At 41.1% G+C, this 18,710-nt stretch overlaps 1 protein-coding gene across 14 annotated transcripts in view; it reads left to right on the forward strand.

Annotated features, from left to right (window-relative positions):
* The first annotated feature begins 824 nt into the window (after window positions 1-824).
* Window positions 825-18,710, forward strand: part of URI1 (URI1 prefoldin like chaperone) — a 42,576-nt gene continuing 24,690 nt past the window's right edge. For 5 of the 14 annotated variants that reach the window (XM_075161299.1, XM_075161303.1, XM_075161301.1 and 2 more), the window contains exons 1-2: window positions 17,441-17,520; window positions 18,187-18,332. Coding sequence is in view for 10 of the 14 variants with exons in the window: in XM_075161298.1 (XP_075017399.1) it covers window positions 18,316-18,332 (17 nt within the window). In the remaining 4 variants the exon portion in view is untranslated. The other 9 variants (XM_075161293.1, XM_075161292.1, XM_075161297.1 and 6 more) reach the window with 8 other exon arrangements.

Raw genomic sequence — 18,710 nt, forward strand, 5'->3', positions numbered from 1 at the left:
ATGTGAAGTTACTCAGGTCTTCAGTGGTGCTGCGATCCAGCATGTCATTAAAGTATGGCTCCATTCCATTACCAACATGTTACTTTGTACATGTCTAATGTCATTCACGAAATTAGCTAATTAATTAACTGCACGTGAATTACTCTGTGGCACTCCAAGAGTGGCTGTCTGCCACTCGCTTCCCATGCAGTAACTTTTCCATGTAGGCAAGCCTGAGTGCTGCACCAAGTGATTTCAGTGAATCTAAAAATACCTTGCAGTCCTTCAGGTCACAGCAACCTACTGCTTATTCCCTGTCAGACGTCCTGACAATGTAAACTCTACAGAGGCGGCAGTTGTTGCGACACCACCTCCCTGTTATAAAAGCCATACAGTGCTGTGTTTACGCAGGATTATTGTAGACCGATCAAAACACCTGACAAGATGGTTCAGTTTTCGAACCTAAGGCCTACGTGCCCTGGGCCTGCACTCCCAACAAGCGCAGGACCGAGGGCACCGGGGAGACGGAGCATTGCCAGGCCGGAGCAGCGCCGAGCCCGGGTCCCCGCGCAGGCGGCGGGCTGAGGCCCAGGCCGTGCCCCGGGGGGGCCGCCGATCGCCCTCGCGGGGCCCGGGAGGCAGCGGCCGTGCCCCCCGGCGCAGCGCTGCGGCGGGGGGAGCCGTCGGGGCCGTCGGCAGCGGCGCCGGGCCGGGCGGGGGGTGGGGAGCGCCCGCCTCTCGCGGCTCGCAGCCGGGTGCCTCCCGCGGGCGCGGCGGGCCGCCTGGCGGGCTGGCTGGCTGGCTGGCTGGCTACCCAGAGTGCAGCAGGCAGGCGGCGGCAGGCGGCGGCCGGCACCGAGCTGCCGGCGCTCCCCCGGCCCGCCGGCGCAGCGGGAGCCGGGCCCAGGTGGCGGCGCGGCCCAGAATGCGAGTGTGAGATGCTTCCCCCGGCAGCGGCGCCCCGGGCCCAGGCGGCGGCGGCCCCCGCGTGGATGCGGCTCTGGAGCCGGCGCTTCGCCCTCCACAAACATTTCTATAGGACTCATTCGCCCTGCTGAGGAGATCGGCCCGGCCCGGCCCGGCCCGGCCGCCTCTCCCCGTCGCCGCCCCCTCCGCGCCGCGGAGCGGCTCCCTCGCAGACTGCCGGCCCGGCCCGGCGGGCATGGAGGCCCCCGGCGGCGCCTCGCCGCTCAGCCCCGCGCTGGTGGGCCGCCTCCGCCAGGAGCACGAAAAGGTAAGGGCCGCGGCCGCGGGGCCGGGCCGCAGCGTGAGGAGGGGGGCGCGGGCGGGGGGCTCGGGGCGGCCGAGGCGGGCCGGGCCGGCGGGGGGGGCGGCTCCCCGGGGCGCGGGGGGGGGGGGGGCGGCGAGCCCCCCCGGGCTGGCGGCCCCCGGGCGGCACGCGCCGGGGCCTGCGTGCGGCGGGCGGGCACGTGACGGCGCTGACGTCACGGGTGGCGGTTGAGGCGGGTCGTGGCGGCCGTCGCTCCCCGGCGGGCCGGGCCGGGCCGGGCCGGGGAGACCCGGAGCACCCCCCGAGGCCGCGCCGGGCCGGCATTCCCCCGCCAGCCCGCTGCGAGAGCTGGTCCACGGGGAGAAGGGGCGCCGGGAGGCGTGCGGGCGGGCAGGGGCGGGGTGTTTGCGTGTCGGCAGCGGCGGTTGTTGCCGAAATGCCCTTTAAAACGACAGACGTCGGGCCGCTGAGCGGGAGTTAGCGGGAGTGACGGCCTGGGTGAGCGCACCCTGCCCTCGCGCTCCCTGCGCTCTGCCCTGACGCGCCTTGGAGACCGTTAGGGTTACGTAAGCGCAGAACGTGCGCACAGGGCTCTCCCTTGAACGCCTCTCTTTCACCCTCTTCCTGCTCCCCGGTGGCTTTTCCAGTCGCAGGGCCGATCCCACACCTTTTTAAAACGTGGTCCCGCAGGGGGGCCCCGTGCAAGGCCCAGCGGGCGTCTCAGAGCTGTGTCACCTCACGGGCCAACTTGGAGAGCGGGTGATCAAAAATTGTTTGTGGCTTGCTGTAAAAAACATGGGTTACGTTTGAAATGAGTTTGAAAGAGCCAAACCCCTCTGCAAAAATGATCCCTGAGAATTCGGAGGCTGGTTCCACATGCGGCCGTAGTACAAAACTCGAGGTACCTTTTCCTGGAGATTACACTCATGATCTAAGGTGAGTGGGCCCTGCTAATTTAACGAGTGCCATTTTGGGCTTGTAGGTCCCAGCCTTGCAGTGAGCTCTGTGTGGGTGCACTGTGGAACTCGTGGCCATGTTCAGTGTATTATTGGCACAAGTAGGTTTGCCCAGAGTCTGCACGCCTTTCAATTTTTCTGCTCATTTTTCTCATATGATTAAAATTTTTTAAAGCCGCTCCTGAGATATGCATTAAAGCTCCTCAGTTATAATGGAGGACAATATCTTCAGTGTGTATTGCTTTGTCACACACTGGTTTAGTTAAGAGTAAGAAAACTGAATAACATGCACGTGGTATGAAAAATGTGCCTTGTGTGGAATACTGCGTGCAGAGGTGTGTCTACTTTTGAATAGCACACTAGATGATTACTAAAAGATCTACGTAACCAACTGACCATTAATGTGGATGAACAGTAAGAGGATCTGGAATACTCTGCGTCGTCCATTCTGCACGGAGAGTAGCCCATTATACCGATAATTGGTGACAGTAACCCGTCTGCTATGTAAGCGGATGTCTGTCATAACCACGTAGAATTATTCCCAGTTCATGGTAAGACCCCTCTGTAAGCAAGTTTAAGACTCTTCTTAAACAGATCTGCTCCAGTAGAAAAGCGGCCCAGGAGACCATTAATTAAACCTCTGTTAGGCTGATGTACCAAAATTATATTTTATCATAGGGAAACTTTACATAATTTCTGCAAATTGGCTAAAAAAATTGTACACTTCAGCTTCAATATGAAATTATACTAAAGAACTACGTATCTTGGTTACAATGGAGTGTCATGATGAAGATACAGTAGACTTTCCCTCTATGCAATGAATATATATAATTGGATTACAACAGTATTTTCAGTTATGAAAATATTGTATTTTAAGATGGAGGAGGTCTTTTCATTTCAGCTGCCTCTTTTCAGAGTTTCATATTTTTCTCACAAAGTTACTGAAGTTGAAGGCTCATGTTTTGGTCTTAGCACAAAGATGAGGGAGAATTAGTTATCTAGTACTTCGATAAACTAGTAATCGTAGTATGAGCGTCATAACAAATAGTAAAGTTATTTAGCCTGAACTATACATATACTGGCATTTAAGCAGGCACATGTATTTCTTTTAATTACTGTGATGTTGTGCTGTCCCAGTGACGCTTGATTAAGTATAAACAAACTTATTTATTCCCATTAGTCTGAAGGCAACCTTTAGTGTAATAGTGAAATACAGTGTTATCTATCTGCAGAATTAAAGATAACATTTGAATCATGGTTGATTATTTTAACATCCAGGCCATTGTACAACCCTGGTTCAGCTACGAGTTTGAGCTTTTAAGTGCTAAAGAGCTGCTCTGGAGAACACGTGAACTGAGGCTTCCTTCCTGTTTAAAAATATTAAAAGAACAGGATGTTCGTGACTTTCTATCTTTAATCTGATTGAGGCTGCAACTTCCAGGTTTAGGACCCCTGCTGAAAAGTAATTTTAATTCTTATTTAGGACTGCTTGCCTGTTGGACAGATTTCATCTTGTAAATTTGTGGTGGTAGTAAGACCAAACTGTTAAAAGCAATTTTCAGTGCTCCCACTAAAGGCACTTTGTATAAAAACATGACTTAGAATGTGTATCTTGGGGATAAATTATAGAAGAATATCTAGTAATTTTCATGATAAAGACCATCATTGGAAGCACAGTGCCTACGTAAAGTTTTGAATATTTCTTTAAGAAGAATATAATGTATGTATCACGGATTACTTGCAAAAGCAATATATGTTAGCTGAAAATACTGCGTTAAATCTATTGCAAGTTAGTACAGGAATTATAAAATGAATATTTAAATAGGTGGGTTCTCATGCTATAGAGTCTGCGTTTAAACATAATATTTGATATACCTTTATTCCTACAATCAAATGGATTGTGATTACTAACTGATAGGAAGTTGACAAGTCGGATCTGTATGATTTGGTAAGACTTGTGTAGACAGTGAATTTACAATGGGCTGATATGTTCTATAGTTTCTGAGCAATGCAATGAAGATACGCGTAATGGGAGACATTACAGAACCAATTAGACCCAAGAGACGTTTGTAGAGTGCAAACACAGGCATGGAGAATTTAAAGGATTCTGGTGTTAGCTGGCAATATGATTTTTTTTTTTTTTGGTATTGCACTGACAAACACATTTTTTTATTTCCCTTTCAGGAAAATTAGGACAAGGAAGTGACTCTCCTGTCACTCATCGTGACAACAAAGCACAATTAGATTTAGTGCAGTTATTACTGTAACTCATTGGCCACTGTGTATTATGACATGTTCTTCATTTTTATGAATTTAAGTGGTGGAGCTGTATGATCTGTAATTTCCAAATTGTTTTCAAGATCCTGGGTACTTGCAGTTTTTTTAACAGTTAAACAACTTATAGGTGGGATGTGGGGAAACAAATCACAGAATTATAAAATTACACTCTTTTAAATTGTTTTCTCTTCTTCCTATATGAGTTACTTCTGGGGCTGGCTGCTTCTGTCTAAGTCTTTTACAAGTAATATCTGAGCTATGAAATCAGCAACTTGGCAGTTTTAAAGCTGTTCCTGCAGTCTGAAACAGAGCAGTGAGACTGAGTAGGGTCTTGTACACTTCACGCTGCTGCAAGAGTCACTGGAAATCTGGAACTGCTTGCCTGCGGACTCAGCAGATGAGATTCAGTGTGCTTTCCAGTGCAGTGTCTCCCAGGGTATTGCACTTTTTCCAGGCTGCATCCAAGTTAGCAGAATCTGTAGAAGGCCTAGGTACAAGACACCAGTGCAGTAGGACTTCATTTTGCACAATAACTGTTTGAGAAAAGTTAACATAGTGTCTGAAGCTTGGTTTGGCGGGCTCCTTTTTAAAAGGACCTGTCTGAAACTTTATTTGCCATATTCCTTTTTAAAAGGTACCTGGACAATTACCTCGTCAGAAACCTGTGATGACATCCACTCCACCCTGTCCAGTGCTTTTTTGTAACAGTGGGTTCCAATAATGTTTTCTCATGTGCTGCTTTCAAGTAAAAGGGCTAATTCAGTCATTATCTGGAAGCTTTCAATGTAATACTTACTGTTCCGCCAGTGTTAACTGATCATTACTTTTGCTTTTTGTAGTCAATATTTGTCTATGTTCTTATTAGTATGAATTAAATACCCACTAATTTATATAGTGTCAAGAATTGTGAGATAAGTTAACAGATCTTAAATAGGGTTTTTAATGGTAATTAAAGTCAAACCATTCACAAAAGAGTTCAAAGAGTGTTGCCTTTATTCTGGAGTAGGCAAGTCTGTATATGTCCTGCTTCATCGGTAACTAAAACATGTAGATGAGATTATATCCACAAAATTTAAATGTTACTGAATTGTGCTGCTCCTGTAGACATCTACAGAGTAGATGCAGTGACCAGAGTACTGTTTGGGAATTATCTTTAGTATCTTTAGCATCTTTGCAGGTCTTCGTTCCAGAAGTTATGCTCATAACCTGTCTTCTCAGATTGACTCGGGTAGCCCTTGCCTGATGTATTTCTTTCCTCCTTTGAGACTGTGATCTTGTATTTTGTTTTAATTTGAAGTTCCAGTCTTGCAGATGGATATGCTAGCTCGGAGCTGGCCATCTTGAGGCTCTCGGAGCAGCAGCTGCACTGAGACTTCATTTTTTTTGTAGTGGGGCATTAGGACACTGGGCTGCACTGTGCAGTTGCTGGTTTTGTGGTCCCTCTTGTCTGTTAGCATAGGCTGCAATGTCACTGCTAGTGTAAGCTGACTGGTGAGTTGACTGCTATAAAAAATCCCTCCACCGCTTTTGTACCAGCACTTGTGATCAGAGTGCTGTGAGGTGAGAGGAATCCAGTAACACGTGCCAAAATGGTTGTGTCAAATGCCAGCACGAATGTGGCAGGGGAAATGCAGAGCCAGCGATGGGGGACACTGCACTGGTTCTTTGAGCCGCGGCCATGCTTATACTGAGTTAGGGCAGTTGTGTGCAGCGGTTTCAGTCACTTGTTCAAAAATTTAATTAATGATCATGTGAGTTATCCAGGAAGGAGATGACTTTAATTTGGTGAGTAACTTTTTAATCTTAGGTTTTGTTGTGACTGCTTGCTTCTGCCTTTGAGCAATTTTAGGGTGGCACATTTGTGATACTGCTCAGTGACCCGGGTTGGGATCCAGCTTAAAAACAAACTTTGTTCTTGACTTTTTGCTTCTTTTTTCTTCTGGATTATTTTTCAGCCAGTGTGGTTCCCTAATCTGGTTGATTGTGCGGCAGGGCAAACATCTGCCAGCAGATTGTGTCAGGGTTGGAAGGATAAGACGGTGGAACTGAGTAGCTGGAGATGGGGAGGGATTGATGACTAGTTTACTCAGGACTGTGGCTGAATGTTGAACCACAGCCTGAAGGTACATCTGTGAGGCAGGTGCCATGGATCATGTCAGTTGTAAGCTAGTTAACTCAGGTATTGCTAGCAGCGTAGTTGTTGCACCATAGACAACATCAAAGCTTGCAAAACCTGCTTGAGATGTTTGGTAAGTTAGATTGTGGGAGTTCTATGGTTCAGTAAAAGCAAAGAAGACACAGAGCAAAAGAATATGAGAGGTTGCCATGTAGGCATTCCCTGTGAAAGCTCCAGATTTAGGGATTGTTTCCTCCAGTTGTCCGCTGCTGTCTTGGTACATGAGCTAGCTTGGATATGGTAGAGCCACATGAATATGTCTACTTGAAGTAAGCTAAAATATTAAGTTACAAGTTCCTTAGCTCTGTCTCTGACATGGGTACTGACTTGCTACCAGGGAGAGATGAGCCCTCACTCCAGTTTGTTCCTCGCTTGCACCAGTTCAATTGGTTCAGAGCGAATTAAACTCACTCACTTAGTGGAAAACGTCCTACTGCCGTTGGGATTTTTGCTGGGTTTGTGAGTTGAAATGACTCCCAGAGGGGACTGACAAACAGCAAAAGAGCATAAAGGTGTTGGGAACTCACGGCTGGAAGCGAGGAAGAAGGGTGCTGGCTCACGTGAGCCGACTCTGCCTGCCTGGCTGTCACACGGGAGTGGGCTGCCATGCTTACGTGTGTGTGTGCAGTTACTGCAAGGTAACTGCAAGTTACTTGCCTACGTGACCTATAACCGCAGCAGTGGTCACAACGTAGAATAGTCTTGAGAGGGCAGAATTTCCCAGCTGGCAAAGAAGAGATGAGGCATTTTCTGTCTGCTTTATAATTCTTCGATGCTTCAAGTAGAATTTTTAAGCTCCCAAAAATCTTTTTGGTCAGAATTTAGTTTTTATTTATTGTTAAATAATAGTTATGTACTACTTTTTCTGCAAAACTGAGAGACAGAGTTGTGTGTGCACAATTAATATAAAAATAGTAGATATTCGCTTGTTTTCTTGTAGAGAAAGGTAAAAATTGTGCTTATATTTTTAAATAAGATTTTTTCCTTTAGAAAGAAATGTTTGCCATGATTCAAATTTCTTTCAGACTCTCTTTTCCTTCAGTATTGTTCCCAAACACATTTCTTCAAAAGGCAAAAGTTTCCACCCAAAGGGGAATTTATGTTAATAATTTGTTGAAATGTAGTGGTTTTGAGTAATATGATTTAATAAATGAATATGAAAGCTCAGAAATGCTTTCTTCCTTTTCCATTAGATCATACAGTGTGCCAACAGACTGAAGAACTTGTAATAGTTTTATTTCATTTTTTGATTGAAAATGGGGCTTTAGGAAAAACAATTGTGCAAATGTTTATTCTCTCTTTCTCCATCAGTGATTGCTGCGTTTTAGGCAAGTACTGTGTAGTTTCCTAGAGGAAAAAATGAAAATTCATTTTAAATGTTTATTTTGCGTGTGGCTTGTTTCATCCTTGTTACCAAGAGGTGATTAAATATTTGACCACCCATTAGTGTTCTTCTGTAATGTAAAGTCATATTGTGAACTGGTTATTTCATCAGAAAACTTTTAGGGTTTGGGGGTGCGACAGAGAAATCTCATGCATGAGTTGCATGGCAGAGTGGGTCTTGATATTGCAAACATTTACAGATGGAGGCAGCTCATGTGCATGTATCAACTGCAGTAAATACTTGAGTGGTCAGGGTTAAGCAGTTAAAACTGTGCAGAGTTGGAATCATCTGAATTAGGTCAGTTGTGGAAATTATCTTGGATTTATCATCAGCCTTGCAAACATGGATCGGCATTTCAGAAAACCAGCATACACTTCCACTGTAGTTTGTGGAAGGTTCTGAACAACAGAACCAAGGTCGAGACTGAGATCTTTAATGTCCTCCCAAATGGCAGGGATAGTCTCCTGAAGGCAAATCGTTGGTTTTAGACTTTATTAGACCCTTACTTTAATTACCACCTCATTACTTGCTCTGCTTCCACAAAAAGTATTCCATACTGTCATTTTCCCTAAGTAACTGGAAATGTGATTGAAAGGGATGTTTAAAGTGAGACTAATTCAAGATTAAATAGTCACAAATTATATTATTGCTACATGTAAACAAATTACTTGCATATCTCATTTTATTCAGATTACTTTTCAAGTGGTAAATAATGCTTTATCACTTATATAGTGCTCTTACATCTTTAGAGTGCTTTTCTCACATTAATTAATCATCATTAAACACTCTGAGGTGGGTAGGTTAATACTATTATCCCCATTTTGCAGATGAAGAAATGTAGACTGAGAGGTTGTGATTTGCTCAAGGCCATATAGAAGAAATAGAATCAGAGCTGGGATTAGATCTGTGTCCCTAGCTTTTAATTTCAGAAGACCAGCCAGATTGTGAGCCACAGTTTTGAAGCAAAATACACAAGTATGCACGTAGAAACAGCACACATTTGCTTGGCCTCTTAGATGCCTAACTTGCAGTTTGTTTAAACAGAAACTTCGCTTTTGTGCCATGCTGCGTATTTCCACATTCATACCCCCAAGTGTGGAAATAGCCTCTCAGTCATTTAGGAACTCTTCCTAATCTGATGGAGCATTTTTATTTTCATCATTTTCATTGAAATTAACTTTCATCTTAAAAATACCAGTTTCTAGTTCTTTAGACTTGAACATAACTGTGTGACTCAGATACAGCAGGTTTAGCATTGGTAACTGTCTACAGATGATACCAGTACCAGCTCTGTTGCTTATAATTTTTCACGAGCTGAGACATAAATAAAATTCTGACTTGACAGCTTGCCTTATTGCTGTTCAGAACAGATGAGAGAGAGAAGAATTACCCTTAGTGTGCTAAAACCATCACCTTTGTAGGCAGTGCCTAGCTGCTTAGTAAAGAGAGACATTCGCATGCATGCACTTCACCTTAGAGAACTACGTAAATAAAACAAAATAGTCTTGAACTGGAGAGGAGAACAGAACTATTTGTGCACCACCGTGATAATCAGAAGCACCACGGAAAATTATGTTTGGCTGTTAGTAATGGGAGCACGTGCAGAAGCAACAGGTAAGGAAAAATGAGGTGGAAGAAAGAGGTGCCCTTGCACGTGAGGGTGAGGACCTGCTGGGGAAAGGTGGGGTAATGGGGGACAGGTTAGAGACCCATGGGCACGTACAGGTAAGAATCAGCTTTGTGCTACAGGATCCTTCTCACCCGTCCCTATTCCCAGGGAAACGCTGCAAGTGATTGTATTGCCTGGCTGCTGAGTTAGGAGATCTGGCTTCTGTTTCTAGCCCTGTTCCTGACCAGTGTTAATGGTTAAGTTACTCAGCCTGTAAAATTGGTGCAATGCTTTTCCCAAGTGCTGTACACTTAAATTCATGGAAAAGTTTTTGAGCTCTTCAGATGGAAGATCCCGGAGAAGGTGGAGTATAAATAGACTGGAAAGAGAGAAAATGTTGAAGATAAAAGGATTTTTCTGCCTTCACACAGCTAACAAAGTCTTTGGCTGTATGATATGAGTTGTTTGGCAGTGATTTGGAGTCACTAGCCTGCAAGCTGCCCTGTGTTCAGATTGGCACGATGGAGCTGGGGGACACCTGGGAAGTGATCACAGGTCTAAAGCTGATCCTTCGGCTCTGCTGTGACTCTGCTTGTGAAACCTAGAAACAAGACATTCCCTAAAAGCAGCAACGTACTCTTCCCTTTAAGTAGCTCAATCTAGTGGTAATGAGAGCAGACCCAACATGTAATCCCCTGCTTTAATGGTTTGGTTTTTAATCCAGAGGGAATTACAGTTTGGATTATAGGCGCACAGAGGTGTGCTCTCCCAGAGCTGTCCCGGGTGGCTGCTCGCGGAGCTCCCAGGTATGGCTCTATCTGGTCAGGGGCTTGAGAAGCACTAAATTTTAACAAGTTGCTGTTGGAGGAAAGAAAGGAAACAAGATATTTGCCCATTTGTTTTCTTTTAAGGCTATGGAATGTGTTTTCCGACAGTGGATCCTGCAAGAGTAGTTTAATAAATATTTTAGTATGCAGATAAGCCATTGATAACCATGCATTCACAAACTCATACATTTTTATGCCTGAAAGGGGAGAATTCAGAGTTTATTGATACCACTTCCACTACGATGCCTTAAAAGTAATGCATAGTTGGTGGCACTAGGTGTCCAGACGAACTCAAATGAACAAACAAACAGGTCATTTATTTTATTTACCCTGACAGGAATTTTCGTTCTTTAATTGTAACTCTAGATATAAATTATGTGTGGAAGATAGACTAATGATTTTCCCATGTTTGATTAAAGGCAAAGAATCAAAGATTTGTTTATATATTTATCTATTTGTTTCTTTGCTGTGATAAAACCAGTTGTTATCCAAACAGTGTGACTGACCTAATAAAGGACATATGCATAATTGATCTCCATCTGTTTTTCAATATTTATTCTCTCTCTTTTTTTTAGTAGAGTTCAGTTCCAGAAGTGCAGCCTGAAACATTTTTAAGGTGGTATATTTTAGCACTTCTGTAAAAGGTCTTATTTTACGCTGGCCACTGAAATGAAAAGGTTTGTTGTTGGTTCCACCCTTTAGTATCCCTTCAAGAGAGATTATATCAAAGAAGAAGAATTAAATTAAAATTGATTGGTGTTATTGATTTTTCTTGTCTTTTTTTTTTAAAGGGGATAAAGAGCAATGGAAACAGCATGTGCCCCTATGCTGTTCTACTGATGGACTATTTTTTAAAAACATGAAAAGCATATGTGCCCAATTTACATATTTACTAATTAAAAAAGCTTCCTGGAAACATCAAGTAGACTATCTTCTGTAACCTTTAACATTGTAGCTAATGGATATAGCCTGGAAATTTTCATAGAAAGTCCTCTAAATAATGTAAATGATTATGAATATGTAACTAGTTAATATGCAGCTACGAAAGGATTATCATGTAGAGGTTAATGAACATGCTGCTCTTACGGTTTGCAGGGCTTTTCTTTTTGTGCTTTTAGCTCACTTCATGCATGGAAAGTCATGTATTGGGAATGGAAAGCCTCCTGCCTTCTCCATCTTCATCTGTAATGGGGCAATTAAACTGGAACTTTCTTAAAGGATTTCATAAACGTTTTTGTATGCTTAATTATGTTGTGTACTTCACAATCACTACCAAATCTGAAAGAATGAAGGATGTCGATAGAATAGGCTCTGACTCTTCTACTTGTTTAGTGGTGATCTCCATTGTGTGTTAGCGTTGTGACCAAACGTTGCTGTGCTGTATGATTTATACCTTTTCAGGAACTTTACTCTTAAAATGGGCTTAATATTAATAGTATCAATTAGATTTCTGAGTTGATGTCCTACAGAAATCTGTACATTTATTCTTCACCTTAAAAACAGTTAGCTTGCACTTTAAGGAAAATATTTGCTAGGCATTTGATTTGTAGGAGTTTAAAGCAAATGATAAATTTAAACTTGGCTTACATGGAATGAGCTACCTGGCTGAATTTCCTGATGGATTATGAAATAGCGTAACCACAAATGTAGAGCTGAGCCTTTTCATTTAAGTACTTTACTCCGTTTAAAGAATTATTAGCTCACAAAGTAGTCCCATTTTTTTTACTCCTATATGAGTAGAAAGTGCAGGGTTTGAGATCTGTTCTGCAATAGCTGCACATATGCTAACTAAAAAAAAAATTGTCTTTCATCCTGTTGTTTGGAAAAAAAAAAGAATTATCTGCTCCAGTGATTTCAGTGGTACTTGAATGTATGTTATTGTTTTCTCTGCAAATTTTATCATTAATTGCTTTCAAATGTTAGCATTATTTTGGCTATAGGAAAAACGAAATTTGTAAAAAAAAAAAAAAAAAATCTAGAAAATGCTTATATTGAGAAGATGTCTAGACATATTTAATTGCCTCATGGCTTCATTGCATTTCATATAATTGAATGAAATTGTTTGTGTTATATTTTTGGTAACTATTATTCAGAGATCAGAATATGTTTTGAAAGACAAAATCTCCACATAATTATGGCAGAGAAGGTCACAGGTTTCAGCATCTTGTCTATTTGCTATATCTACATAGTCTAAAAAAATAACAGTTAAAAAAGGAAAAAAAATTTCATTTTAACGATGCGCTTTATTTTGTAAATTATTTTGGAGCTCTTGGGAAAGCCTGTGGCATAAAGAAATAAGTGAAATATTCAGATTAAAACTTCCTTTTTTTTTCTGACACCCAGAAAGAACAGAAAGGAAGCCAGCAGCCCACAATGGTGTCAAATATCCTTGTATTTAAACACCACAAAATTAATTTGTGCTTTTTCAGATTAAAACGGCCAGTGGAAACATTTGTTGATGTACTGATAAAGGAAAAAATGTTTTTGGCGCTGTGGGGTTCATTTGTTTTTGTTTTTTAATGAATGAGTATGGAAGTTACATTGATGTCTTGCTATAATTTATGTTGTTTTCTTATTCTGCAAACATGTAACACTGAAAATAGATCTCCAGATTGCACAAACTACTACTTATCTTACATCGTGTGTCACCTAATAGTTATGGAGCAGGTATTGTACCAAAATATGAATTGAAAAGCTGTAATTTTTTCTGTGGTTATCAGTCTGCATTAGTGTGTGATAAAGTGTGCTGCTTAAGAACTACCATTCACATGCCTTTGCGCTGACAAATAAAAATGTATATAGAGACACCACCAAATCTGTAAAGCTACTGTTCTAGTTTCTGATGCATTGACATTGCAGCTGTGTGCTTAGCCTTGTTTTTTCATGAGTAGTTATCTGTTTTAATGACAGGTGGTCACTAGCTGCCAAGAAAAAATCCAGCACTGGTAAGTGAAAAATGTTTGATTACATGCCTAAAATATTGATGAGTAACCTAGTTATATTTTAGTAAAGTACTGCTATTTATTCTAGCGATAGCCAAATTCTACTAGCATGTTTTGGGGATTATAGTTAGCGATAGCTCAGAATTACTGCAGTGTACTCTCTTTAAAATGTATGTATTTTACACTGATATCATTACTTTAAATCACAAATATACTGAACCTTAGTGTTTATACTTCTGTTTTAAATACCCAGCTCATTCGTCATTTTTCCCCGAGTAACCTTGTGGGATGAATGCTGAATTTGCCTGATTGGTGAAAAGGTACTCCGAGAGTAGAATTAATTATTCTTCTTGTTTTCTTTCTAACTATGGAGCAGGTAGGGAAATTCTGCTCCCACCGCCCTGGATGTGCTAAAATAATGTGAAAGTAATGTTTGCCTGTTTTTTTCCCGGAGTAAAGTATGTGATAAAGCTTAGTTTGTAATGCTTAGAAAGAAATGGTTTGTTATGTAAAAAAATTATCTCTGGGCACTTTTTTCTCTGTTGGCAATCTATGGTTAATAGAAAACATGCTTAGTAAATAATAGTTTTGTATGGCATCTGAGGAAAACGTACATTTAATGGTGAATGAGATCTTATATTATGAGTTACTGTGAGATATAACAGTTGATCTTACAGATATCAAATTACAATATATCCATGCTGTGTTTACCATGATTTTACTGAGAGAACAACAGGAGCTGTCTTGATTATTGTCTGCAGGGTTATTGCAGAATCGCAGCAACTGCCCCTTTAGTGGTGAGATTAAACCTTTGGTTATACACCATCAAGCATATAATATTTTAAATTTATTTTAAGAGGCTTTTTCTTCATGCCTGAAAGATCTCCAAGCAAATAATTTATATTTAGTATGTATCAAATGTTTTTCGTTTAAATGCACATAGGCAGCAAGCACTGGATAAGAGGAAAAAAATCAAGGCAATCTATACACATCATCATATTAAATTCTGACTATTGGCTCACAAAAATAGTCTAAAACTAATATGTTTCATTTATGTTTAAAATTCAGAGACTGCATTAATTTTCAATAAGGGAAATATTATTGAAGTGCCTACTGGTGCTGCTGTGGTGAAGTCAGGCAGAATATCCCTAGTACACGTACTTTCTCAGGAGCTTTGCACTGTCCATACCAATTTGGTCCCGTGTGAAATTCTGCATGTACATTCTTTCCCTAAGAGTCAGTATTTTTCAGAAATAAACTAATTGACAGTCTTAAAATTCGAACAGATTTTTAAAAGTTTGGAAAGTTATGACACTTATTTTCTCTTACACAAATGGCTGAGGTTTGTGGAGTCCGGTGGGAGGGTTGGCTGTGGAAGGAGAGCTGCTTGTGTGTTTGCTTTTATGCAAGCTCTGGCCATGGCCCCGTGAACTTGGGAGTTTTGGGCACAGAATGTCAAAAGGAAAACCTAACTTACTGATATCTTTTGTGTAGAAAGGCAGTTTATACAGCATCCATCCAATCTTTACTTCATAAAAAATTATTTAAAATTTAGCACCCTTATTTAGATCTTGATTGTGCAAGAGCTGAGTGCTCTTGTTTCAACTGAGTAATTTGTTCATATAAGACCTTTTAAGTAGTCAGTGACGCAGAAGAATGTTAAATAGAATTGGGTGAATAACAATAAGGTTTTAAAATGCTCAGCTTCAATATCTTTCCATTAAATTGTTTTCTTTTTCATTTTTTAGTACACTTCTTGAAGTATATTTCTAAAGCCATGAATCCAGTAATGGGTCTGGTATGGGATTACACATCTAGACATGCGTTTCCCCTTCTAGGGACATGTTCATAGTTGGAGTCCAAATATTCATCCTCCCTGTTCACTTTGACTCTTCATTGCATACGGGCACTGAGCATAGTGCTGGCACACCCCAGAGCTTGTGACCGTCAGCTGTAGATGAAGAGGGAGGTCAGCTTCCTTCCTCGTTTCAGGCCAATTAATTAAAAGGATTGATTTTAATTTTCTTTATCTTGATGGTCCCGTTCAGGATGTGGCCACACTTTTAGAGATTCCCATGGCGGAGGTTTGATCATTAAAGGGCAGTAGTCCCACTGAAAAAAGAAATGTTCTTTGCTCTGTAAAGCGAAATAGCTTTGGTAGCAAGTGGTTTCTGGTGTATCCTAATCAGATTATTCAGTAACAGGCAGCAGTCAGACCTTAAAGGCAGTATCTTCTCTTCAGATTAATGAAGAAATGTTGAATGACTTTCAGCCATGAAACGATGGGAACATTTAATCCTGCTGCACGTGGGGGGATTCTCATACCATTCTCTTCCCATGGAGTCTTCTCTTTTCATTTGAGACACGGGCAAGGCCTTCGGCTTGGGGATTGTGTTTGTTTTTCAGCAAGTAGTTGGAGTGCATCAGTGTCTATTTCTCAAATACAGATCTCTGTGAGGCAAAGGCTGGATATCATTAAGTAATTGATTGTTATTGTTGACACCAAGTTGTCATTATATTGCTTCGCCCCCAAAAACATCTCAGTGAATTTTGTTAAGATTCAGGAGTTTGTCCATCCTCTTTGAAGGAAGTGAATTATATTTTCACTTTGATGTGGGCAATGGACAGAGAAACTTGCCTAAAATGTCCAGGAGAAATCTGCTGTCAAACCAAAGCAGCAGAAGCATCTTTTGTAAATCAGTTGTATGGAATATGGTTTTAATGTCCAAGTGGCATAAAAACCTAAATTTCTTTTTTCAGGACTAGTTCAGCAATTTAAAATATGAAGTACTCCAGGTATAAAGTAGGATGATTACAGCAAAGTTCAACTAGGGAAGCAAATGAGTCAAAACACAGGAGTATCAGATAATTTTTCATAACGAATGCTGAAGAAGATTTCACTCTGCTTATGAATGTAAGAAAATCAATGATAATATTTTGAGAGTTGTGTTATCAACTATGACATTCATTTTTCAGCACATTTATAGATTGCTTTCCTGAATCATCCTCAGAAAACCTGTAATTTGCATCTTGGGTCAGTGTTGTTAAGTGTGCTGCTCAGTGCTTTCAGTTGCCTTTTATTGCAGAGTTTACTACCATATATATGTTTACTATTTTGAAGTACAAGTAAACAATATCATCAAACCTGACATTTATATGCCAGCTACTTCATGGCAGGAGCTGATTTCTGACCATCTTCAGAATGGCAGTGGTCCATTAAAAGACTTCTTCCAGCCAAATTTAAGTATTTAAGAATGTTTTCACAAAAGAAGGCTTTTTTAGAGGGAGCGTAGTTGCTTGTTTTGCATACAAAGGAAAATCCCTGCAGCAATTGAAGCGCTGTATCTTGCAAAGTCCTCTGAAGAGCCAGGTGTCTACCATGGGAATAATTTGTCTAACTTCACCAAGCCATTTCTGTCTTGGGTAGCAACATGAAGCATGAGCCTTATTTACATTTTGGATAGAGAAGCAGCAGAAGGGATGTTCCCCACCTGTATTGTCCCTTGTCAGGGATTGAAGATGTGACAGAATCCTGGTGGTCAAGCCATCTTTCAGGAGTGTTGACTCTTAGTAGGAACACAAAGTTCATGTGAAAACCAGAATGAATTAAAATTTTGCCCATTTATGTCAGCTCAAACCAAGGTCATGAACCCTTTATTACAAGGGATACTTTGAAGAATTTGTCTCTTATAACGTATAAACTGGATTTTCAGTTGTTTTTCTAAATATTGATGGTGGTATAACTGTTGAAGTTGAACATGGAGTGAGATATGCCAAATCCTAGTGAAAGAACTGGTTCCTTGCACCGTAATAAATTCAAATTCAGAGAGAGACATGCACGATCTAAAATAATCATGTCCCTATTTTAATACACGTTGTTCTAAAATAATCTAGCTATTATGTTTGTCATCCCAAGTCTTTTATAAATAAGTTATTATATGTGTTTAAGAGTAAAATAGTTTATTTTTCTGTATTTTTTGTGTGTTGTTGAATTACTAGCAAAAAACCAGGAACTCTTTACTTTAGATATGAAAGTGAATCAACTTGAATTTGTCAACAGGAAGAAGGTGGAGAGCGATTATGAGGCTCTTCAGGAACGACTCCGTACGTTGCCCGATAAACTGTCCTACGATATCATGGTACGTACACTGTAGAGTTCACACAAGCAAACAGGCTAAAATCTTTAGTAACTGAAGTATTTGCACTGGTGGTGGTGAGGTTTTATTCAGGTTGCCATGTAGTACTTAGTAATGTTGCATTTATTATGATAATAGTTAAACCTTTGCTTTTGTTTCTGTCTCTTTTCTTTGAAATCCATTATAAATTACAACGTTACTGACAACTGAGAACTGATGACATAAATGCTAACACAAAACCTGACATGTTTGATATGTAAATCTATTGTATAGAAAACTATAATTATGACTGAATTACGGTACTTAGTAATTTCCTGAGAAGAAAGTGGCCATAGTATTTCCTGATTCATGGAAATAAACCCTAGAACATTGATTTTTACATAAAAAGGTGCTGCTAATTTTTGTTTCACCGATCTTCACATTGACATAGTGATCTTTTCTGGTGCTTTGAATCTTCCCTAACAACTGCACATCTCCCTCAGTAAACTTTACCCTGTTGGCCTGCGCTTACCAGAATTTTGACCAAATTGGCTTTTCTCTCTTTCTTCTTTTCCTTCCGCCTTCTCAGGTCCAATTCAAGATATATCTTTGAAGGGAGGGAAGTTGTATTGTAAATAACTGCATGGCTAATTTCAGCACAAAGTGCTTGACTACTTTCTTCCTTGGCAGCCTGGGTCAGCATATAGAGTTGAGTTGTTAGTGAGACGGCGTTGGAGTACGCTTACCATGTGGGAAGAGAGAGTGTTTCCCTTTCCTGTGCTCTGGATTTTATGTGGGTAGTCCCATCACCATGAGTATATGCCTGGCCACATGATGTAAAGCAAAAAGATTATGTTGTTTCGAAGCATAGGAAAAAACTATTTTAAAAAAGCTAGGTAGGGCTTATTCTTAGTTAAAGCAGCGGTGTCAACTCACATCTGCTATTTTAAATGTATATAAATAGTTCCTATCCTGTTAGCCAAATATTTTCATCTGTTTTCAATTTTGCTTTCATCATTTTGGGGGAAGAGTGAACAGGCAAATGGTGCAGTCTGCTACTTGAGAACCAAGACAGGAAGGGTACATGTGCAGGAAAAGCACATTCTGCATAGTCTTAACGTCAGGGTCCTGCCTGCTGCAGAATTGTTTCAAGCATCGGTACCCCTCCTGGACACTGAAGCTATGGAAGATGGCTTTCCAAGGAAGCAGATCCA

This window comes from Calonectris borealis, chromosome 12 (genome assembly GCF_964195595.1).
Source record: "Calonectris borealis chromosome 12, bCalBor7.hap1.2, whole genome shotgun sequence".
In the NCBI taxonomy this organism is placed as follows: domain Eukaryota; kingdom Metazoa; phylum Chordata; class Aves; order Procellariiformes; family Procellariidae; genus Calonectris; species Calonectris borealis.